Source organism: Epinephelus fuscoguttatus, linkage group LG11, assembly GCF_011397635.1.
Source record: "Epinephelus fuscoguttatus linkage group LG11, E.fuscoguttatus.final_Chr_v1".
NCBI lineage: Eukaryota > Metazoa > Chordata > Actinopteri > Perciformes > Serranidae > Epinephelus > Epinephelus fuscoguttatus.
The window spans coordinates 37,273,859-37,297,377 of NC_064762.1; the positions used below are offsets into that span (position 1 = coordinate 37,273,859).

Here is a 23,519-nt window from a genome sequence, read left to right on the forward strand (position 1 = left end):
TACAGCTGCTACGTTATTTGTTATCCAACCCCCCTGCCCCCCGCCCCCCTCCCCCCACATACGCATACTGTGTGTACCGTTACACACTAAAGCCACTTACCATGTCTACCTCTGATATGCTGTCCAAGCTCTCCACCTGAACATCCACTCCAACAGGGACAGCTGGACCTGCAGATAAATATCAAACACATTAGAGCGTACCTCACTGTACTGTGCATACAGGCTTCTTTTGAAGTTACATCAAAGTGCAGACTTGGAACCAAGACTTAAAGAATAAGAACATCCCTAATACAGGTCTCCATGCCAAACTATTATACAAAGATGCATGCCATACTAATGGGGAAAGAGGACAAACAGTTGAATTCCAATGATTTTTAATTTTTTTTTAAAGATTGGGGTTTTTTTTGGGCTTTTCTTGCCTTTAATGATAGGACAGCGTAGTGTGAGGGGGGAGAGAGAGGGAACGATAGGCATCAAAGGGCCACAGGCTGGAAGTGAACCCGCAGCCACTGCAGCAAGGACTAAGTCTTAGTACATGGGGGTGCCTGCTCTAACCACTAAGCCGACACCCTGAATTCCAATGATATTACATATGAGAACCACATAGATCCACTGGGTGGGTTCACCAAACCTACTCACAGAATGCTGATAGTCTGTAAAGCCCCAGATTAATGAAATGAATGAATTAATTAAATTAAATGGCAATGTTTTTAATGCCAAACCTTTAAAAATCATATTTTCTGACAATATCTGCACATGCTAACTACAGTATGGTTTTGGGAACAGATTTTGGTTATGGCAAATGAACTCTAATTAAAGGTATACTATGCAGGGTTTTCCTTAAAAACAGCATATAGACCATGGTTGCTCAAAATGCATGCTTTTCTAAAAAAAAATAATTTGCGGTCCATTTCATTTCTTTCACTTTTGATAGCTGACATTTTAAACACTACTAGGCGACTGCATCAAATTGCACTCCCCTAAGCATTAGAAATGACAACTTGTTGAAAGCTACTGATTGCAGGGCAACAAGTGGTACTTATCAAGTGTTGCAGGAATTATGATCTGTCATCAGTGCTAGTGTTGTTAACTACAATTATGATTTCAGTGGACAACTCTCAACTGTGCTTTTCCTGTGTGGCCCTCAATCATATGCTAGCCCCCTAAACTGGCACTCAAAACTTTGAGCACCCCTGGTCTAGACTCATACAAAAGTAATTCCTCTTAATGATTTCTTATGACCCACTAGAAGTGTGTGGCGGTGTATTTGTCTGCAGAGACATGGTCACAGCCTGCAGGTGAGGTCATGACTTTATAAAAGGGTAGTGACTAGGTAGTAGCAGCATGCATTCAAGCGTTGTTTGGGGTTAAAAAAAGGGAACATTAACAGCTGGATTATGATTGGGAACAAACTCAGGTTATGAAACGCTTAAGTGTTATAAGTCCGTACACCACCCTAACCTCCACCACTCCTGTACACAAGTTACTCTCAGCTTCGTTTCATAAAGAACACACTGCTTTCTGCACTGGAACTAAATGGGACTAGGCTTAAATCACGCACTCCAGAACTGTCCACTACCAACAGGTAGTGGACAGTTCCACAGAGGCAAGAGATCAGAAAATGCTTGTTTTCAATAATGATCATTAGGTCTGTTCTGGAACACCCTACACAATTTTCATATTTGCGTACAAGAACATGTTGACTTGAACAAAGGACATATGAAAATCTGAGGGGCAGACCGCCATGAAAGTTATTGACCACATATTTCCCAAAGGATGAACCTTCTGTAATGTAATGATGTTTTGGAACAGACATGAATAGCCACAAGTTTGCCATGAAATTGAGGCAAAGAACTGCTTCCACTAAATTGAAAATGTTTCCACTTGAGCAAGAAATGCATGCTTATCATTTATCCAGAGGTTTTATGACTTTACTTCATAAACCCATGGAGACAAGAGAGAGTGGAGGGAAATAACAGAAGGAATTAGCCCAGAGTTCATGGTGAGGTCTAGGATCACACAGAGTCTGAGCTGTCATTCTCACACACACACACACACACACACACACACACACACACACACACTGTATTTGATGGGTTTGACGCAGGGGCATAAATATAGACAGTGCAGGTGGGGCAGTTGCACTGGGGTCCATGGGGTGAGGGGGCCCGTATAGAGTGAGCCCTCAAATCATATGTTAGGAAGGAAACTGGCCCTTGTGTGTAATTTAGATTGCCACCTTAGAAATATGCCTATGTTTAGGGACAAACTTACATTTAATTCAAAATGGTGTAATGTGCTTTATATGCTTTTGAAAAGGCAAACCTATCTTCATTATGGTTTTCCTTTCTTTCTTTTTTGGTAAAATAGCCAGTAGCAATCTATAACAAAATACTTTTCAAATATAAAATATATGGTTACTCAACATAAACTATAAATAGTGTATAAAAAACTATTCAATTACATGAATAATTCAGATTTTCTTTTGTATTTTTGTCCTACACAAATGATTTTTAGGTGATATGTATGTTGGTATCATCCAATGTCAAGTCTCTATTTGATCATATGATGATATGACTTTACGGTAGCTAGTTGGGGCGCATAAAAGCTAACCTCCTGGGCTTAGGGCTTGTCAAAATAGTGTGCACTGGGTGGAAGTGAGAATGTATTGGTTCACTGGCTAGTCTCTCACTCTGTCTGTCTACTGTTTGGTGCTGAGCAGATAGTGTACAGTGGGTTTTACAGCTTTTTCTCTGTAAGCTTAAAAGCTTAAAAAGATTCTATGAGAGAGATGAAAGTGAACCAAAACAATAAAGTTGCAGCTGGATGTCTAAACGATGAGCTGGAAGTCACTACAAAGCTCTGTGCCAAGAGGAGGGCAGCTGCACATTCAGGTGATACTCTCTGTAGGTTCATCACTACAAGTGACCGCATTTGTATTGTCAGAATTTACATTGTTCAAAGGTTTCGTACTGTTTTCTGTCTCTGATTAAGACTATCAAGTGACCGAAATTAGATATACAAAGATGTTACTTGATTTTAATAGAAGTATGATGTTAGTTCAGATGCAGGTGTTGTGATGATCTGTCATCAGCTCATATGCTGCTAAGCCATGACCAATAACTTCAATCATTTCATATGAAAACTCACACAGTATTCTCATAATTTTTGATATGTGTTGTTTAGCTGATTAAGACGATTTTTTTTAAGTTCCCAGTGGGGGATTTAAGGTGATATGGAAGAATATCCTAGCCCCATCATCAATGGCATAACAAAACCACACAGCCTTCTTTGACATGTGTATGAAAGGGGGCCTATCATGCTATTTTTTTTAAGTTCATACTGTTCTATTTGGGTCACCATTAAAACATGTTTACATGCTTTAATGTCCAAAAAACACTTTATTTTCCTCCAACTGTCTGTGCTGTGTCACCTGTATTCACCCTCTGTCTGAAACGCTCCATTTTAGCACCCAGTCTGCTTTCATTGATCCAAGCCTGGGTGTCCAAGCCTTCCATTATTGCAGCAGCATTTTCTACTGTGAAAAATCCCCAATAAAAGCTTCTACACCAAAATCCTCACAACCATACATGTTCCAGATGGAATATGATACGAAATCAGGAAGGAGTTAATAACATCAGCAACCAGAATTACATGTTTCCCTGATGTTAGCATGTAGCTACATGTAGCAGTACAGACTATGTAATGTAAACACTTGCAGATGCGTGCCTTGTCTAAAGAAATCAGTCAGAGTTGATGCCAGCTTGGCTGGAAAGCTGTTTCTGTTGGAAAGCAGAGTATTCAGAATGGTATGAAGCCTGAGATAGTTGCCCACAGAGATTACTTTTAGCAGCATCTCCCAGCAATCACAACAATTAATGCAAATTCAACCAATCCCCATGAAGTCTGCAAAACCTTGCAATTGTGTCCAATCAACATTTTTTTTCAGCCAACTAGACCAATCTTGTTTCAGGCTGTGAAGATGCAGACGTGCGACACAAACATCTCACATTTACCAACAAAAATTACTGCTGCAAAGCAATTCCCCAATGTTCTGCACGAAGCAGGAGCACTGCACTGCGTTTAACATTGTGGTGGAAAACAAATGAAAGTTATCAGTTGGCAAACAATTTTCTACGACAAAACACACTCGGTGAATAATTGAAACGTGTGGAAAAACAGACATAACAAATCACCATGACAGAGCTAATGCATCAAGATCTATTGCACATACTGAAAGAATCAAAATGAGTTTTTCAAAGTGACATTAAATGTGCATGGCTAGTGGTAAAATTAGTTTAGCTGGAGTGATGGAGGTGTGCTGGCCTGTTTGCATCACAAACTGTGCCTGCTTGTGCATGTTTGTGGGTTAGAGAAAATAATTTAGGTATAAAGAGTCTCAAATAAAATGTTAAAACATGGTGTGAAATCTTTAATTAGCTATTTTGGTAGGGTACTTCGAACACTCAGAACAGTGTGATTTTATTCATGAATAACTTGCCTTCAGTTTTTAATTAATTATACAAAAAAGGAGAACTATTTTTGCAATATTCATAAGTAAATAAATAAATCGATGAAAACTGTCTAAAACCATAAAAACATGCACTGCAATTTTTAACAAAGCTTCTGTGTAATCAGACATTTCAGGCTGCAACAATTACCCCCAGCAGCCTGAGAAATCCTAGAGGGACTATAAAATTACAGATGTTTACCCCATTATTTGAAACTCTAGCCACATTTGATATGAACATCCAACTTTGTAATATTGTATATGGCAAATATGACAGACGGCACATTGGCTGCTGTAGTATTGTTAATCTAAGCAGCAGTAAGGGTGCCAGCCTTACATAACTGGTGGCACTGCAAAGCTGCTACCTGGAAGGGGGGCTATCAACTCGTGCCCAGCTCCAGCTGTCAGCAGAGTGTCCTCCCTACTCTTACTCACACCATATGTCATATATCACGTGCCAGACTCAGCAGAGCCTGAGCTCCTGTTGACATGTTGCCTCGGTGGACGTAACACCAGACACCTGCTGAGAAAAAAAAGCTCGGACCAGCGGTATTCTCGGAGCGGGATGGCTGTGTGATTTGGCTCCATCTCAGCTCTCTCTGCAGCTGGGTCACAGGAGACCACAGCCAAAACCAATTCTGAGCTGAACTGCACTGCAAGGACACAGAAGCAGTAAAAATGGTCTGTCCAGAGGACTGCTGTGTAAATTACAGGGTATGGCAGAATGTTTTCTGAGTTTCAATATTTAAAATATTGGCTCCAGATCAAGGCTGAGAAAGTGAGGTTTGTGTGTGTTCACGCGAGACAATCAGGCACAGATGAAATGTCCTGCGTGTGGTTTTGCCAGAAGATTTCCGTTTGCTATTTTGAGCTGACAGCATCAGCAAATTATTCCACGTCACTGATTATCAGATGAGACCCATGAATGCGTCATAGCGATGCTCCACATCGTAATTCCTGTTGGCCCTTGTAGCCCTCAGTAGCACTTCTGTGTGGCCTGTTTTAAATGGGGCATGAAGCAAGAGTGCACTCACAAACATGAACACCACAACACTGAGGATCAACATCGCAGAGGAGCAAACACTATAAGTCAAAGTTAAAATGCAAAACAGCCTGTTTATGGGCACTCGCCGCACGCAAAACGGACATATTGATCGTTTCACGGTTCTGCTTTCCTGAGGGCTCCACTAAACCCCAACAGCTCCATTTAATACCACGTCTTACTCTTTAAAATGGAATTATCGTCAAAGCATAGAGGCGAAAACAAAAGCACATAATCCATATGCATTCACAACGTGGCATAAAAGCAAACATTTTATTAGCTACATGTGGGGATTTATCCAGCTACTGAATTTTTTATCAGGCTAATTATTTCAGTCACTGTGTATATAGACTCTCATTTCTCCCTGTGGATGAAAATTCATAATGTCTCTAATTAAGAAAGTTAAACTTGTAGACTACATAATGATAATTAATCTAAGAAATACAGGGTGTCAGTGTTGGGGAGGGACTTTAATTCTGATGTGTACCAGCAAATGTTCAGGCATATTAAAGTCTAAAACCTAAAATTAGGCAACAGGGGAATATTTCACTTGTGGAGGCAATTTTCTGAGTTTTAATCCTGTTTTACTGCTCCGTGCTAATCTAATGAAACTTTGAGTTTCATTAGGCATCTAGCAAAAAAGAAAGAAAGAAAGAAAGAAAGAAAGAAAAGGCAGGGCTGTGGGCACCTCTGTTTCCCCCATCACATTACATGTACAGCTGGTCCCCTTTAAGTGCTTATTATGTATAGGGCACAACAAGCTGCTTGATTGTGGCAATCACAATAATTATCACGGTTATTTAACACAACTGCCCATTGGACCTGGGAAACGTCATGCATTCATAAAACTTTTTTTTCCTTCAGTTTTATGTTTTGGGCTTATTTTGCCTTTATTTGGGAGTACAAATATATAGGAAAGGGGAGCGGAATAAGATCCAAAATCTGGGAGAAAATAACAACATCTGCCAAGATTCCATGATTCCCTGATGTTAGCATGTGGCTACATATAGCAGTGAATTTGGGTATCACTATGCATAGCCACACCTTTTCCCATTAAAAATCACTGATAAAAGCTTCTAAACACAACCGGACTTGTTCAAGCAGGAATATGATTTGAAAGCAAAGAGAAATTAACATCCGCAGCTGAGATTAGCTAAACGTTTTGCTGATGTTAGCACATGGCTGCATGTAGCTTGCAGCCCAGGGATGACTGTACAACGCGACACTCTCTTCTGTTCAAAGTCACAGACAAAAGCTTCTAAACCTAACTGGACATGTTCAAGCAGGAATATGATCTGAAATCAAAGAGAAATTAACAACATTGGCAGCCAAGATTACATGTTTCCCTGGTGTTAGCATGTGGCTACATGTAGTAGTGGACTTTCAGCCCAGGTATTACTGTGCATAGCGGCACCCTTTCCCATTACCCTTTCCAAATCACAGATAAAAGCTTCTAAACAAACACAAGTGGACATGTTACAGCCAGAATATGATCTGAAATCAAAGAGAAATTAACATCTACAACCATGATCACATTTCCCTGACGTTAGCATGTAGCCTTTTTGTTGTCTTTATTTGATTGTACAAATAGAAAGAAAAGGGGAAAGAGAGAAAGGGAAAGGCATGCAGCAAAGGGCCATGGGTTACAGCCAAACCCAGGATTCAGCCTACATGGAATGCAAGGTCAACCAGATGAGCTACCAGAGCACCGTAAAACTTGTCTTTTTAAAAGTGGATTTTCTTGAAATTTAGGTATAATTTTACAGATGCACAGCCTTGAGGTGAAGTATACAGGCCACAGCCTGTCTGAGAATAAATTTAGGCTTTTAGGGAGGGGTTGAAAGCCCACCGCTGAAAAGAAAATGGGTGCACTAGATTTATAATACTTATAATAATTGTTTCATCTCAGTTATGTTGTTTTGATAATCATCGGAAGCCACAATGGTCTTTAAAAATATGATTCAATTAATTGCTCAGCCCTACAGCAGACTACATTCTGCAACTTCATCATCATTTTCTGACAAAAAAAACCCCAACACATTTCCCTAAACAGTGCTCCTATGCTGGAAGTTTGCAGTGTGTGAAATTAGTTTGCGGTAATTTGATCAATGATTTATGTATATTCATGAATATTTCATGTAGTGTTGTTGAAAATAGTAATAATAAATGTAATATATTGATACGTATGAATATTTGTTTCAATACTAATTTTTCACAGTATCAATACACACGTTAAAAGCTGAACTTTAGCGCCTTCTCCTACTGTTAATGTTTACTACAGTCATTCTGCTGCTCTCTGCTACTACCCAAGAAAGAAAGACTGGTATTGTATTACATGCCCTCAATGTAATTTTTTTTCCTGTGGTATTAAAAATTAGAGATTTTAAAGTTACTGTATTGAAGTTAGGAATTCCAGTATCATGACAGCACTGATATAGTTTATGGTAGAGCAGCCCCCTGAAAGCTGGAGATTTGAATCATCAGACGGAGATCCCTCAGTCAAGTGAGATTTCTTGAAGTCGATTTTTTTTTATTATTCACTAGTGTACTTCTGGAGAAATTTCAGTCCCCAGATTTAGCTGCAGGGTGAGTGCTCCCCACTTTCATGCCACTCTTTGGTACAGGCTGCTGCAAACATGGAGGCAGCTGCCCAGAAGAGGAGAGGCTTTGCCCGGTCAGGCTCTAAGGTAACGTTATCTGCTGCATTCTCCTTAGAAGTGGTAAATTTACAGCTCACAGCAGCTCAATATAATACAGTGTCTGGCTGTTGTTTGATATCTGGTGTCGACAAAAGATGTTGTTGCACTTTTCTAACCTGTTGTTACTCTATATGGAAACAAAAGGAACTAATCATTGAATGTTCATATTGAACAGCCAAATGTGAAGCGAATGGCATAATTCTAAGCCAGACACAGCCCTAACATGTTTACATATATATATATATATATATATATATATATATATATATATATATATATATATATAGCACACAGAAGTGCTACTGACAGCTACAAGGGACATCTATGTGAATGCCAGATGACATGCACCATCCTCCCAAACACTGTTGCAGACCACATATACCACCTCCAGCAACAGCACCCCTCAATGGCAGTGCACCCCCCCAAAATCCTGCTCAGGAATGGCTAGAAGAATGTGACATAGTTCAAGATGTCGACTTGGCCACCAACATGGCTTTTCCATTGTCAGTTTTAATGTTCTGAGATAGACCATCTCCAGAATCAGACTAAATGCGCACCCGACTGCCCCCAAGCGGGTAGCAGTGACGTCTTGCCGACGTCAACTCCTGTCGACCCCTTTACCCCCTCCCTTATAAGCATGTGTTGCCACACTTAACTAATGTCTGTGCCTGAGCAGTCTCTCTGTGTTCAGCTCTCAGTACATTTGGAGCTGCTAATGGAATCTCTGTGATTTAGAGTTCAGTTTCTCTCCTGTGTCCCCGTTTCTACTGTCAGATATCTGCTTTATTTTATTGTTTCATTTTGCTTTCAGCTGTATAGGAGTCGTGTTCAGTTACAGTTGATAAAACTTCAACATTTTGTTATTTTACTGTTTCTCAATAAAGAATGTTATGGATACATATACAAACACAAACATACCAAAACTGCAGTATCTAACACACAGTACGTGTAAGTATAGCAGAATGATGCAGGAATATGGGGGATAAAACAAACTTGGGGTGCCCTGGTAGCACCCTTGGCACTGTCCAAGAGCTGCAACATCCGTGGTTTGCATCTGGCTGGGGACCTCTGTTGTAATCTGACAAACAGTTCATACTGAATATTTAATGTAGGACCACAAACAAACTGACACAGTGAACCTGGCACTTTCAACCTCAAAGGGTCCTGAATCACCTTGAGGTCCAGGGCTGAAGGGCAGTCTAGCCATGCAGACACTGTGGGTTTGGTTTTCTATGTATGTTTATATTATTTTTGTGTATAAATATTGCCCAATGCTGCTGGAATATGGGGCAATAAAAGAGCCTTGGTAGCCTGGCTGGATACGTGAAAGCAGCGTCCCCGGGTTGCATCTGACCCTGAACCTTTGTTGCTTAATTTCCTGTCATCTCTATGGCCACTATCTAATAAAGGCATCAAATGCCCTAAAATATTATTTGAAAAACTGCTCCAGCCTTCAAAGCGATAGATCAGTATTTTGGGAAATGTGTTTATGTGCGTGATATTAGAAGATCAATATCAATCTCATGTCTGTATGTTAAGTACAGAGCTCATATATCTCAGAGACAGATATCTCCGAACCTGAACACATAAATCCCAAGTCTATCTGCATGGGTAGATTCCACCACAGGAAGTGAGAAAATGGCTGTGTCTGTAATTACTCTCCTATCGACTATATAATGCATTATATTTACTGTCTGAGAAGTAAATTTATGCTCTATATAGTGCCCTCTAAAAATACTGCGCACTTAAAGTCCTGGCTTCCTGTTCTACAAAGTAGTATTAGAAAGTGTGCTCACCTTCTCAGTAAATGTATGGTATAGCAATTCTACAGCCTGCGAAGAAAAAATGATTGACAGAGTCATGTGGAGAGCTTCAGAAATAATTGGCTGTGTACTCACCACATTTCTGATCTGTACCACATCGACATTCAGCGGAAAGGTCTGAAAATTTTAAAGGACTCCTCACACCCTGCAAACCCTCCACTCACTCTGCTTTCTTCGGGTAAAACACTACGCAGTATGAAGCCCAGAACATTTCACTTTCACAGTAGCACTTATCCTGAAGCATTCCGTATCCTAAATGCTTCACTGGTTGTATAAATAAGCACATGCACTTGAACTTGTCACTGTGAAGGCATGAGGCTTATGGTTGCACTGCTGTATTTGTTGTATTGTTCCTGTACTGTAGTTGTGACAGTGTGTTTTTGTAGACACTCCTTGTTGCAAGAGCCAGGTGATTTTATGTTTTGCTGTATAGTGCATTGGAACAAATTCTAAATCAATTGTAAAGGTTGACTGGCAATAAATAATTGACTCTTGAATCTTTACAAAATAATTCAGTGGTGATTACAGGATGCACATTAACGTGTGGTTAGGTTTAGGCACAAAAAACACTCTTTCTCTGTAAAAAACACAAACAAAAAAAAACAAAACATTTTTGTGGCAGCATCCCTGCTGGAAAAAAGTGATGAGTTGCTGACAGACACCTACATATGGTGGTTAAAAAGCCGGGGAAAACAGCAACAACAACAAAAACAGACACACAAAAAAACCACATTTGAGGGATAAAAAGCTGCAGGAAAGAGCGTTGTGTCCCTAAAAAACTCCCACCATTTGTGGGCTAAAAAGTAAGTGAAAAAACAGCCACAGGTTGTTACAAAACACTTAAGTTTGGGGGCTACACAACTAGGAAAAACATAGTAATGGGCCCTTAAAAAACACCAACTTTTGGGGATTAAAAAGCAGCTGGAAAAACAGTGACAGATACTTACACAACACCCCTGTTTGAGGATTAAAAATCCGCTGGAAAAACAGTGATGAGGTGCTCAATAACACCCATGTTTAGGGACTAAAAAGCATCTGGAAAACAGCCATGGGTCACTAAAAACACCCGTGTTTGGCAACAAAAAAAGCCACTGGAAAAACAGAGATTGGTCTTTATAAAACAGCTGCATTTGCTGGCTGAACAGCTGCAGGGAAAAAAAACGACTGGTCCCTAAAATACACCAGCATTTTGGGGTCGAAAAGCTGCTAGAAAAACAGCCATAGGTCACTAAAACATGTTTAAAGGGTACAAAACTGCAAAACAACAACAAAAAAAACATAGCCACAGGTCCCTAAAAACACCCACATTTGAGGAATAAAAGCCACCTGGAAAAACAGTGATGGATTGCTAAAAACCTTGCAACATGTTTGAGGACTAAAAAGCAGCTGGAAAACCAGCCATGGGTCGCAAAAATGATGATAATCTGCACAAAACACAGTGATGGTCCCTAAAAAAATACTCACGTTTGGGGGCTGAAAAGCCACTGAAAAACAGCCATAGGTTGCTAAAAAACACCCATGTTTGGGGACTAAAAAGCTGCTGGAAAACCAGCCGCACATTGCTGACAAACACTCACATTTGGGGAATGAAAAGCTGCAGAAAACACAGCAAGTACTTGCTAAAAACAACCAGTTTTGTTTGTTGGTCTTGAACAGTGGCCGGCAGCTTGGCAGGCATTGTGCCTAGTTGTCACATCATCGACCATCCCCTCCACCTCCTGATGATAAAGTCAGCTCCTATATCACATCATGATATAGGATACATTTATGAAGCCTGATATGTTGTGTATGAAACGTACAAATGTAAGGTTTTTGTGGTTTGCAGCAACGTACAAAGCCAACATTTTCTTTTGGCGACTGAGCTGTTTCTTTATTATTTCACTTTTTATTTGTATGAGGAAGAATGTGTTATTTCCTCCTTTTTTTCCATTAAAAAAAACACAGGTTTGCTGAATGCATAAACCTGTCCATCATTCTCCTCACACACCACACAGCTGATCCCGAAAAACAAGGTTATCTTGTGAATTACTCACTGAAAGCTTTTACAGAAGTCAAATACCTCAGCTCACAGCTGCACTTTGCAGGAGTCTCATTTGTTCATCTACTCAGTGACGTAATCTAATTTCTACATATGTGTCTAGACTAGGGGGGAGAAAAAAAAACCCACCCGATCCATTCCACCTAATGATGCTGGACTGCTCCTCTTTTCATGGATTAGCAACTGTAAATCCACTGTTGGTTTACCCTGGCTAGATTAGACAGCATTAGACACTATACTGCTAAGGCTGGAAAGAGATCCAAGTGAAAGGATTCATTTGGTGGTGGAGGGCTTCTTCAGACTGGGTGAAATGAGGAGAAAACGTGCTGTCTCTTTAATGCAAATGTGACTAATGCATGACAGGTCTATCCATCCCATCAGATGTTTTTTAAACCCCAGGCAGACAGGAAGGAGGAGCTCCATTAATAGATGTACCTAGGAAATCACAACTGGATGTGATGACAAATATTCCATCCAAATAAACATCTTCTTCCCCTCAGCTCCCTGGATGTGTTTGATTTGTCGGGCCACAGTAGGGGACCGCCCAATGGGAGCAATGCAGGTGCTCCAATTAGGATAACAGAAACCTTATCCACATTCACAGCTCCACCTGCACACTATTGATAATACGAACCTCACCCACTGCTGCTCTCTGAGGAATATTGCAGAAGCAGAAGAATCTCAACCAAACAATTACCATTTCTCTATTCCATATCTTTGTTCTTTGGGATATGGCATCACAACAAAGCTGTTTATTGTGTACATTTGGACAATAAAACGCTCCACAGTCAGGATTTGTCTGATTGTGACTCGGGAATTTTCTCCCAACCCTACACTGACATCCCTATTGGCACGTTACAGCGCTGTTCTTGATAACGTTCCCCCAGCAAAACAGGAAGCAGCCGTGTAAGAGGCTTTCATTAGTAACACTGCAGTCGCTCCTTTTGAAGCCAGAAGGAACCACAGCAGCTGCTGCACACACATTTTTTCCTCAGCCAAATGAACGCGTGGCAGTCTCACAGGCAGCAGCGGGGTGCTTACACAAGTCAGCTTTTGATGATGTTTGAATAAGACGATCACATTCTTCTTCTTCTTCTTCTGCCGCTGCTGCTGCTGCTGCCGAAGCTGCCTACGCTGGCAAACAAAAGCTGACAGACTCGAGACAAAAAAAGTGGTCCTCAGTGGGATCCACGCTCCCATCTGTGGCTGCAACTGTGGTCCCAGAGGAGCATGAAATTCACTGTGGGACGTTTCATTTAGCTCACCACCTCCTCCTGTGCTTAAACAGGAGCCGTTTATGCCAAATACCAGAGAATGGGACTCTTTAGTTCAGCAAATCAGCTTCTTATTTTTAATTGCTTCCCCAAATCCCAGCAGCAGTGCCATTGTCCTGACATTGAAGGTGTAAAACAAGGACACACACAACGCTCTTAATGACTTATGACAAAGAGACGACTGATCAGTGTCAGTGCTGGATGATACTAACAGTTGGAAGTGACAAATAATGGCCTCAGAGGGTATTCTTCCAGGTTTTCTACAGCGTGACCTCTTGTTCAGCTCTGTGTCACAATGTATTTACAGTGTAAGAGAAGCCACTGAGGTTTCTCTGTTTCTTTCTGTTTTCTTTCGCTCGGGGCTGTGAGCTCCACATCTCGCCTATTTCTGTCCTCTTTAGGTTTGGCAATTGGATGGAAGAGAGGAAGTAGGGAAAAATAAACCTGCTGCTGCTTTCTCAGTCAGCGTGACATCAACATTCACTTCACACTCAGGTGAACCCAATCTAATCCTGTTGGTGTGTGGCATCACTCAGAAAACACACTTCTTTAAAAGACACAACAACACTTTGTCACCAACATGATCACTGTCAACAAGCAGCGACACATCTCCTAAAGATCACAGAGCTTACCTGCAAAGGCGGGCCTCATGGTGAAGTCATGCTCATCTATGCGAAGAAGGTGGCTGGTCTTCACCTTTCGGGTTTTGGTTCCATCTGCAACCTTCTTTGACAGAGGACTGGCAACAAGCAGACAGAGAGGAGAGATGCTATTAAAGCCTGGTCATTTTTGGTTTTATCAAATTACTCCAACAGGAGGAAACAGTATATGTGGGACTGACTTGATAAAGTGTGTGTGTTCATGGTAATGGAGGAACATGTCATCCAGTGAAAAGTGCAGCTCACTGATGTGTTTCTAACCAGCCTAGTCACCAAAAAAAATGTTGGCATTGTACATCTCTGCAAACCAGCATATGTTAAATTTATACATTTCATACAAAGCAAATCAAGATTTCTGAAGTGGCATAGTTCAGTTTACATGTTTATGAGCTGCTTTCTTCATTTGGAGGAGGAGAGGACAGTGGATGGTCTGACATCTAGACGAAACGACTGCCAAGCAGCAGACAGAAGCAGACTACTGCCTGAGACCAACAAAAGCAAGTGGCAACAGTAACAACATTTTAGGACATGTCCTGCTGTACTTTTAGTGACAAAAGTGAGTATTTCTAACAACAGTTTTGGACATATCCAGTCATGTTCATAGCAACAAAAGCGGGTGTTTTTTAATTACAGACTAGGACATGTGCAGATGTATTTGAAGTGACAGAAGTGGGTATGTTTAATGACAGTTTGGGACATGTCCATCTGTGTTTGTAGTGATGAAAAGCAGGTGTGTTTTAATGACAGTCAAGGACATGTCCAGCTATATTTGTAGCAACAAAAGCAGGCGTTTTTAAATGACAGTTTGGGATATGTCCAGCCTTGTTTGTAGTGACAAAAGCAGGTATTTTTTTTATCAACAGTTTAGGACATGTTGAGCTGTGTTTCTAGCAACAAAAGCAGGTGTATTAAAATGACAGTTTGGGACATGTTGGGCTGTGTTTCTAGCAACAAAAGCAGGTGTATTTAAATGACAGTTTGGGACATGTTGAGTTGTGTTTCTAGCAACAAAAGCAGGTGTATTTAAATGACAGTTTGGGACATGTTGGGCTGTGTTTCTAGCAACAAAAGCAGGTGTATTTAAATGACAGTTTGGGACATGTTGAGCTGTGTTTCTAGCAACAAAAGCAGGTGTATTTAAATGACAGTTTGGGACATGTTGGGCTGTGTTTCTAGCAACAAAAGCAGGTGTATTAAATGACAGTTTGGGACATGTTGAGCTGTGTTTCTAGCAACAAAAGCAGGTGTATTTAAATGACAGTTTGGGACATGTTGAGTTGTGTTTCTAGCAACAAAAGCAGGTGTATTAAATGACAGTTTGGGACATGTTGAGCTGTGTTTCTAGCAACAAAAGCAGGTGTATTTAAATGACAGTTTGGGACATGTTGAGTTGTGTTTCTAGCAACAAAAGCAGGTGTATTAAAATGACAGTTTGGGACATGTTGAGCTGTGTTTCTAGCAACAAAAGCAGGTGTATTTAAATGACAGTTTGGGACATGTTGGGCTGTGTTTCTAGCAACAAAAGCAGGTGTATTTAAATGACAGTTTGGGACATGTTGGGCTGTGTTTCTAGCAACAAAAGCAGGTGTATTAAAATGACAGTTTGGGACATGTTGGGCTGTGTTTCTAGCAACAAAAGCAGGTGTATTTAAATGACAGTTTGGGACATGTTGAGCTGTGTTTCTAGCAACAAAAGCAGGTGTATTTAAATGACAGTTTGGGACATGTTGGGCTGTGTTTCTAGCAACAAAAGCAGGTGTATTAAATGACAGTTTGGGACATGTTGAGCTGTGTTTCTAGCAACAAAAGCAGGTGTATTTAAATGACAGTTTGGGACATGTTGAGCTGTGTTTCTAGCAACAAAAGCAGGTGTATTTAAATGACAGTTTGGGACATGTTGAGCTGTGTTTCTAGCAACAAAAGCAGGTGTATTTAAATGACAGTTTGGGACATGTTGGGCTGTGTTTCTAGCAACAAAAGCAGGTGTATTAAATGACAGTTTGGGACATGTTGAGCTGTGTTTCTAGCAACAAAAGCAGGTGTATTTAAATGACAGTTTGGGACATGTTGGGCTGTGTTTCTAGCAACAAAAGCAGGTGTATTTAAATGACAGTTTGGGACATGTTGGGCTGTGTTTCTAGCAACAAAAGCAGGTGTATTAAATGACAGTTTGGGACATGTTGAGCTGTGTTTCTAGCAACAAAAGCAGGTGTATTTAAATGACAGTTTGGGACATGTTGAGTTGTGTTTCTAGCAACAAAAGCAGGTGTATTAAATGACAGTTTGGGACATGTTGGGCCGTGTTTCTAGCAACAAAAGCAGGTGTATTTAAATGACAGTTTGGGACATGTTGAGTTGTGTTTCTAGCAACAAAAGCAGGTGTATTAAAATGACAGTTTGGGACATGTTGAGCTGTGTTTCTAGCAACAAAAGCAGGTGTATTTAAATGACAGTTTGGGACATGTTGGGCTGTGTTTCTAGCAACAAAAGCAGGTGTATTTAAATGACAGTTTGGGACATGTTGAGCTGTGTTTCTAGCAACAAAAGCAGGTGTATTTAAATGACAGTTTGGGACATGTTGAGCTGTGTTTCTAGCAACAAAAGCAGGTGTATTAAATGACAGTTTGGGACATGTTGAGTTGTGTTTCTAGCAACAAAAGCAGGTGTATTTAAATGACAGTTTGGGACATGTCCAGCCTTGTTTGTAGTGACAAAACCGGGTATTTTTTTTAACAACAGGTCAGGACATGTTCAGCAATGTTTGACATGAGAGAAGTGGCTGTTTTAAGCCAAAACATCATCTTTTCCTTATGCTGACCAACTTGTTTTTATGGTTAAACCTAACCACACATTAATCACAGCGTTGTCATAACACAAAATTGAAACATAAAGAAAAGTATAGTTTTAACACATCCACTACATATAAAATGTACAAATGTAACATACCCATGGTTTGCAGAAATATACCATGCCAACATTTATTCTGGTGACTGGGTTGATTTAATTATGTTTAGACAACAATGAAGCTCTATGGCACAGAGGATCAGGGTTTGGCAGTAGGATGCATTCATTGTTGGTTCTGGTCTGCACATGAGATTTGATGACAATAGACAGCACAATGAATATCAACAGACCTATAATTTAGCACATTTATACAGCTATCTATAGCTATGCAGAGGCCCTTAATTACAAATGTGAAGCTCTCTGATATATGTATTTTGTCACAGAATTTGACTTAAAACACAGTTTTGTGTTTCATACTGTTTATGACTTTGTACTTCCTAATAAGAGCAACACTGAGCGGGCTACCAGTTTGAATGAAATTTCTTTCTGTGATTATAATTGTAGGTGATAGCTATTCTGTAAATCTACATGTAGCAAAGTTCATTTTAAAACCAGTTGGGTTTGCAGTAAAAATAAGATTTGGCTCATTTATACCCCCACACGCTCAGCCTGATCCTGAGGGGAGTCACAATTTGTGCTGGATTGTCTCTGAAGGAGTGCTGAAACAATTAGTTGATTAACCAATTAACGGATAATCAGCGACAACTGTGACTTCTTTGATTAATTTCATTTTCTTAGAAATGAGGCCAAACACTCTCTGGTTCTTGCTTTTCAAACAAACATTTGCTGGCTTTCTGAGTCTTCTTCCTATGATAATAAACTGTGAACTGCTAGTTTGACACAACATACAATTTGAAAAGGTCATCTCAGGCTGTGGTCAAGTCAAAGACCAACTTTTAGACAAAACAGATGACAGGAGAAAATAATAGGAAGATAAAATGATGACTAAAATTTGCAGTCCTACTATGCAGGGCCCTATTTTTGAAAAATGGAATAAAGCACGACTGCTACAGTTTACTATGCAAAGACATCAAATCCATGTTTTACCAGAGCTATAAATTCATGCACGTTAGGCTACACGAGAACAGAAACTGCAGCTGCGGCTGAGGGATGTGTGATCCTGTTGAAAATGAAGGAAGTGTGACAGTCAGGGAAAAAAACAGCAGCCAAACAACAGGCTTAAAGAGAATAGCCTTCCTGAAATCCCTCCACGTTTCAGTTTCTCTGTTTGGAGTCCCTCCTGTTACCCCTCAAGGCAATCACCTGTAACAGCCAAACATGCAAAAATACAGTATCTCCAGGGAAGGATTTTTCTCTGCAGCTGCGAACAAACGCACAAGTTTTTACGCGCAGTGAAGGACAGCGGGTCGGCGCGCTCCGCCTGCCTTTTACTCACCGTTTGCTTCAGACAATTAAACCACATAATAGAGGTGTGCCTGCGGTGTGACGGGTGGTTTTAGTTATCACAACCTCACTGAAGAATGATTTAGGCAGGTAATTGATAGGATCAAGTCGGAGCCATGCGCAGATTGCATGCGAATGTTGACATTCTGGATGTTCTTGGAAATGAAGTGGAGGGGAAAGCTGCTGCCTCTTCTAAATCTTAACTGGCCTCTGCTGCCTGCTGTCAGACAAGTGTGTGATATATAAGATGCAAGTGTTAATTGGTGTATTTCACAGAGTTGTGCGTAAATGTGAGTTTTTAGAGGTACGATGGAGAAAGCGCATGTGATGTCCCCTGCTCTCCTCGTGGAAATTTGTCCTATAATGATCTCTCGAGGTCAAAGTTCACTTTAAAATAAAATAAAGAAAGCTTTTCAGTACTTACGTGCCTGGCTTGTGAGTCTCCACCGGCGCGGACCACCGCTTTTTCCTACTTTTGTGCTTCCTGCACTCCCCGAGGAGGATCAAACACAAAAGTAAAAAGAGAAACCTGGCGTAACACGGCATGGTGAGTTTAAAAGTCCCGCAGCGAGTCGATGAGTGACGCCTTGGGTTCGCGTGCAGGACGCTCTGTGCACGGTACCATCTTCCTGTCAGAGGCAGGAGGAGGAAGAAGAGTGTGAGAGTCGAGGGACTGTGGCGAACAAGTGCGCCGGCTGCTTTGCAGAGAGAGACGGGATGCTGAAGTCTGATAAGCGCTCTGATTGGTCTCCAGCCTCCAGAGGGGCTTTTTCTGGCTCAGGAGCGCGCAGCATCAGCACCACATGCAGCGCGCTGCAAAAAACACAACAAAAAACATGTCCCCCCTGACGAGTCGTTTAGAGGTAGAGACACCGCTGTGAGGAGGCAGGGAAACAAGAAAGCAAGAGAAAGACAAGTGGGAGCAAGATGCAACATACTCCTGCTGCAGCTTTACTTGTTTTCTTATATTTAGAAGACCATCCAGAACACTGTTCAAAGGACTTAAGACGCATCACTTGATTTAATATTATTGACAAAGAAACTGCGTGTAGAAGTGGAAAAGTTTATAATTCTGTAATTTCTCCAGGATTTGATCACTCCATAGTTGCTGCACGGTTTGCTCTGATGATATTTTTTGCAGTGTAGGACAGTGTAAAGGCATCCTCTTAAACTGACGTAAGCCTTGGATGTCCACATCTGTCTCCCTCTCGGGACTTCTCTTCGCTCCAACCGCCTGAAGCCTGGAAAGGAAAGTTTTCAGCATTAGTAACCAGTGAAATTACAATATCTCACCCGATTGGGCCGCATTTCTTATATCCCACATCACTCACTTTACTTAGGATTAATTTTTTTTACATTCCTTCAAAATTTGCCAAATCCACTTTCCTCTGTGTACTGTCGGAGGACAAAAAATGCCTGCAGCTGTGGACTGCACCATTTCACTTCACTGCCCACAGTTAGGAGGGAACAGAAATCAGCATCTCTCCAACATCTTTGTTTTAAAGATAATGACTTCTGATTGTTTTCTTCTTGACCCTTGACCCCAATCAGAGAATTACAATGACCATGGTGTCAGCTCTGTCTCCTCACATGAGCTCTCATCTTTAGCCTGTGGATGCTGAGGAACATTCTGTTCCCACACTTGAACTGTTTTTGATCTCAAGAGATTAAAAAGTATTATCTAGTCACAACCATGTTTTCTGGACAACTGTGTCCAGCCAGATGAACGCTGATTATTTAAGCAACAAGGAAAGGTGGAAAAATATGGTGTGGATATTTTGGGGCTGGTTGAGCAACTGTGTAAAAGATAGACACATTTCACTGCCTTTACTACCTTAGCTCAGTCCATGGGGACTTGGCTCGGAAACTGGAAGGTCGCTGGTTTAAGTCCCACATACGGACAAAGCATGAAATGTGGGCACTGCTGAGGTGCCCATGAGCAAAACACTGAACCCCCAACAGCTCAGGATACCTTTCCAAGGCAGCCCCCTCACTCTCATCTCTCTCCATTTAATGCATGTATAGGTCATATTTGTACATGTGTGTGTATTTTGGGCCTGTGTGTCTATGACAACAGAGTACAAAAAACTGAATTTCCCCTTGGGGATTAATAAAGTATATTTTCTTCTTCCTCATTTTCACCTACATTTACAGTCTCAGACACATGAGTCATAAAAAATGCAGGCACTACTGTATATTCTGCCTGCCTTCAGACAATCTTCAGGGAATGTGCAGGAGAAAGCGATGTATCTACAAAGAAAATATGTTTCTTTAGCTCCAGCTTTTCTTGTCTGTTTGATCTTATGCCCTAGTTAATTTATAGATGAATATATATTCAATGTAGCTTAACCCAGAGCTGTCTTTCAGGGCAGGTGCAAGTCAAGTCTCGAGTCGATCAAAAAAAGTGTGAATGAAGTTTCAAGTCTCCTTAAAGCAAGTCCGAAGTCCTTATCATCAAGTCAAAATCAAGTCCCACATTAGTCAAAGCAAGTCCAAGACAAATCTTAAGTAAATGGAAACAATTCTGAGTCAAGTCGAAAGTAAATTCACCAGAATTACTGCCTCATGGTTGTGTGCCTTTGCCAACCACTCAAGTTATAGTTTACATCCATGTCTGTCCAGACTCATATAATATATGTAGTGAAGACTTTGGAGAAATTTAACAAAAGATAGTAAGTGTATTTGAAGGCAGAACGTGAATGCTTCACACACATTTTCAACCCAGAGCACGGAAGATCTTTACAATCAGCACAGTTTCAAGGTGGACACCCAAGATTAGTGTCACCAATTCTCAACAAACGTCTCCCGTTCTGTTCCTGAGTTATGACATTACATAACGGCCATAATAGTATTTTTGCAGAACACTATTATGTCACAGTGAAGTTGATCTTTGACATTTTGTGACTTTGACCACAAAACTCTAGTCAGTTTATCGTTGAGTCCAGATGGATTTTTGTGCCAAATTTGAAGAAATTCCCTTGAGGCATTCTTGAGATACCACCTTCGCCAATGAGATGGATGCAAGGTCACAGTAACTTTGACCTCCAAATTTTAGTCAGCTCATCCTTCAGTCCCGGTGGACGTTTGTGCCAAAGTTAAAGAAATTCCCTTAAGGGCTTCTTGAGATATCGCATTCACAAGAACCACATGGATGTAAGGATGTATGGGGGTACAGTGGAACAGATGAATAACCTGAAAACATAATGCCTCCGGCAATGACTGTAGTTAGCACAGAGGTATCAAAAATGAGCCCAAATCAAGTCTCAAGTCAGTCAAATACAAGGCTGAGTCAAGTCTGAAGTCTCCAGTCTACTAAAACAAGGCACAGTCTAGTGGAACCGTTCCAAATTGTGTCTCAAGTTAATAGAAACAATTCTAAATTCACTGAAACAAGTCAAGTTCTAGTAAAGTTTCGACTTTTTATTTTAGAAAAATGCATTCTTTTTTTTTTATTTCGAGTCATTTTGATACCCAACACTGAAATAATACAGCTATAGAATATTGCAATAGAAGGCCTGACTGTTGCTGTATTACTTTTTCAGATTATTAACAGGTCAAAACTTGAGTCTTGAGTTGGTCTTACCGCTGCAAGACTTGGTTCACTTGAGACTCGACTCCTTATGCATTTGACGTGATCTGAAATCAAAATGAGGAAAAAATTTAGGTCCTCATTTTATGCGTTATCCTGACTCGAATCCTAATCTCAAGTCTAAAATCCACAACTGTGGTTTAAACACATTAAATCACATATTAGTCAGATTGATACGGCTATAAACTCTTCCAGTTAAACTTGTTTAGTTGATGCTACTTTTGTTTTTATGAGATTTGTTGACAATAACATAAAAATGTCAGCCTTATGACTTAACTCAGTTATGACCAAATCTTTACTGTATTTATAGGGCAGAGAGTGAGGGAGGTTTACTTACCTGTCAGGTTTCAGCAACTCAGGGTCATGGCCTGAGATTTTCAATCATGCCAGCAGCATAATAATGTCGGCCTGTTAGTTGTTTCATCTACCACATGGATTGACATTAAATTTGGCGTAGTAATGTCCCCTTTACAAGAGGTCAAAATTTTGTCAATATTAACCAAAACTTTAATTTATGACCATATATCTGCAAATCTAAAGACATTCCAATGAGCTTCCACTGTACTTTATGTTCAGCGCTAATGAACAAATGATAGCATGCTAACACACAAGATGGTTAAAATGATAAGCATTACACCTGCTTAGCCAGGGTGTTCTTACTCATAACTTGTCAAATAGTGATGCTTGGAGACTGCTGTTTTTGTCCTGTGTGAAATCAAAAGTCAACATTGAGGTATTTTAATGACGTAATGTAGTATCTCCAGTTAGATACATGATGCATGTCACTTTACATACATTACAGGATGTTATGTGGCGTGGCATTTAATTACGTTATGTCATGTTATGTTACGTTATAAACATGCTTATTTTAACCTAAAGTGTGAAGGGACTGCAGATGCAAATTAGCTTTAAGCTAAATCTGGTGCAATACATCAAATGGCAACATTTATGTTGAATATTGTACATGGTCCCTTTACACATAAACTAAAATAAAAATAAATAATAAAAATTTTTTTTTTAATTTAAACCTAACCAAGTAGTTTTGGGTCGTGTCTAGATGGTAATTACAGATTCGCAATAACTGCCCAGAGAATTCATGTTCCATGATTCAATTATTTTAACCCAAACCATTATCTTTCTGTACCCCTAACTGGGTCCTAAACCTAATTTTCTGCCTAAACCTAATTGGACCTCAACCACATTGTTGTGACAACATTAAACACTGAGACAAAAACTTTTTTAAATGGTTCACGAGAGTTTACTAAATCTAGAGTTATCATCTAGCCACGACCTTGCCCAAACCTAAAAACAAATACAAAACTGCATTGATGTAAGTTTATTTTGGAGACTGGAGGCATGTTATGAGTGGAAATTGAAGATTCCATGTGAAAACAGAAGTATATCTTGTGAAGACCGTATGCATGTGTAATGAACATAAACTAAAACACCGTCCCTGAGCATCTCAAGCTCGAGAGGGGGTACCCAGAGCGTCATAGTTTGATGCATAGGGGCACTGACCAAACGTAGGTATTTGACGAGTTGGGAATGAGAATGTAACGGCATAACATCAGTGTTGTTCAACTCAAAGCCCCAATGTGCCAAAATTCAGCCCCACAGAACCACAAGCATGACTGTAC

At 40.4% G+C, this 23,519-nt stretch overlaps 1 protein-coding gene across 1 annotated transcript in view; it reads right to left on the reverse strand.

Moving 5' to 3' along the window:
- Positions 1–19,006, reverse strand: part of LOC125896738 (gamma-aminobutyric acid receptor subunit rho-2-like) — a 41,844-nt gene extending 22,838 nt beyond the window's left edge. The window contains exons 1-3 of the mRNA XM_049589581.1: positions 18,718–19,006; positions 14,019–14,125; positions 101–168 (exon numbers count right to left, since the gene is read on the reverse strand). Coding sequence (XP_049445538.1) covers positions 101–168; positions 14,019–14,125; positions 18,718–18,839 — 297 coding nt within the window. The 5' untranslated portion in view covers positions 18,840–19,006. The remainder of the gene's footprint in view (positions 1–100; positions 169–14,018; positions 14,126–18,717) is intronic.
- Between the last annotated feature and the right edge of the window lie 4,513 nt (positions 19,007–23,519).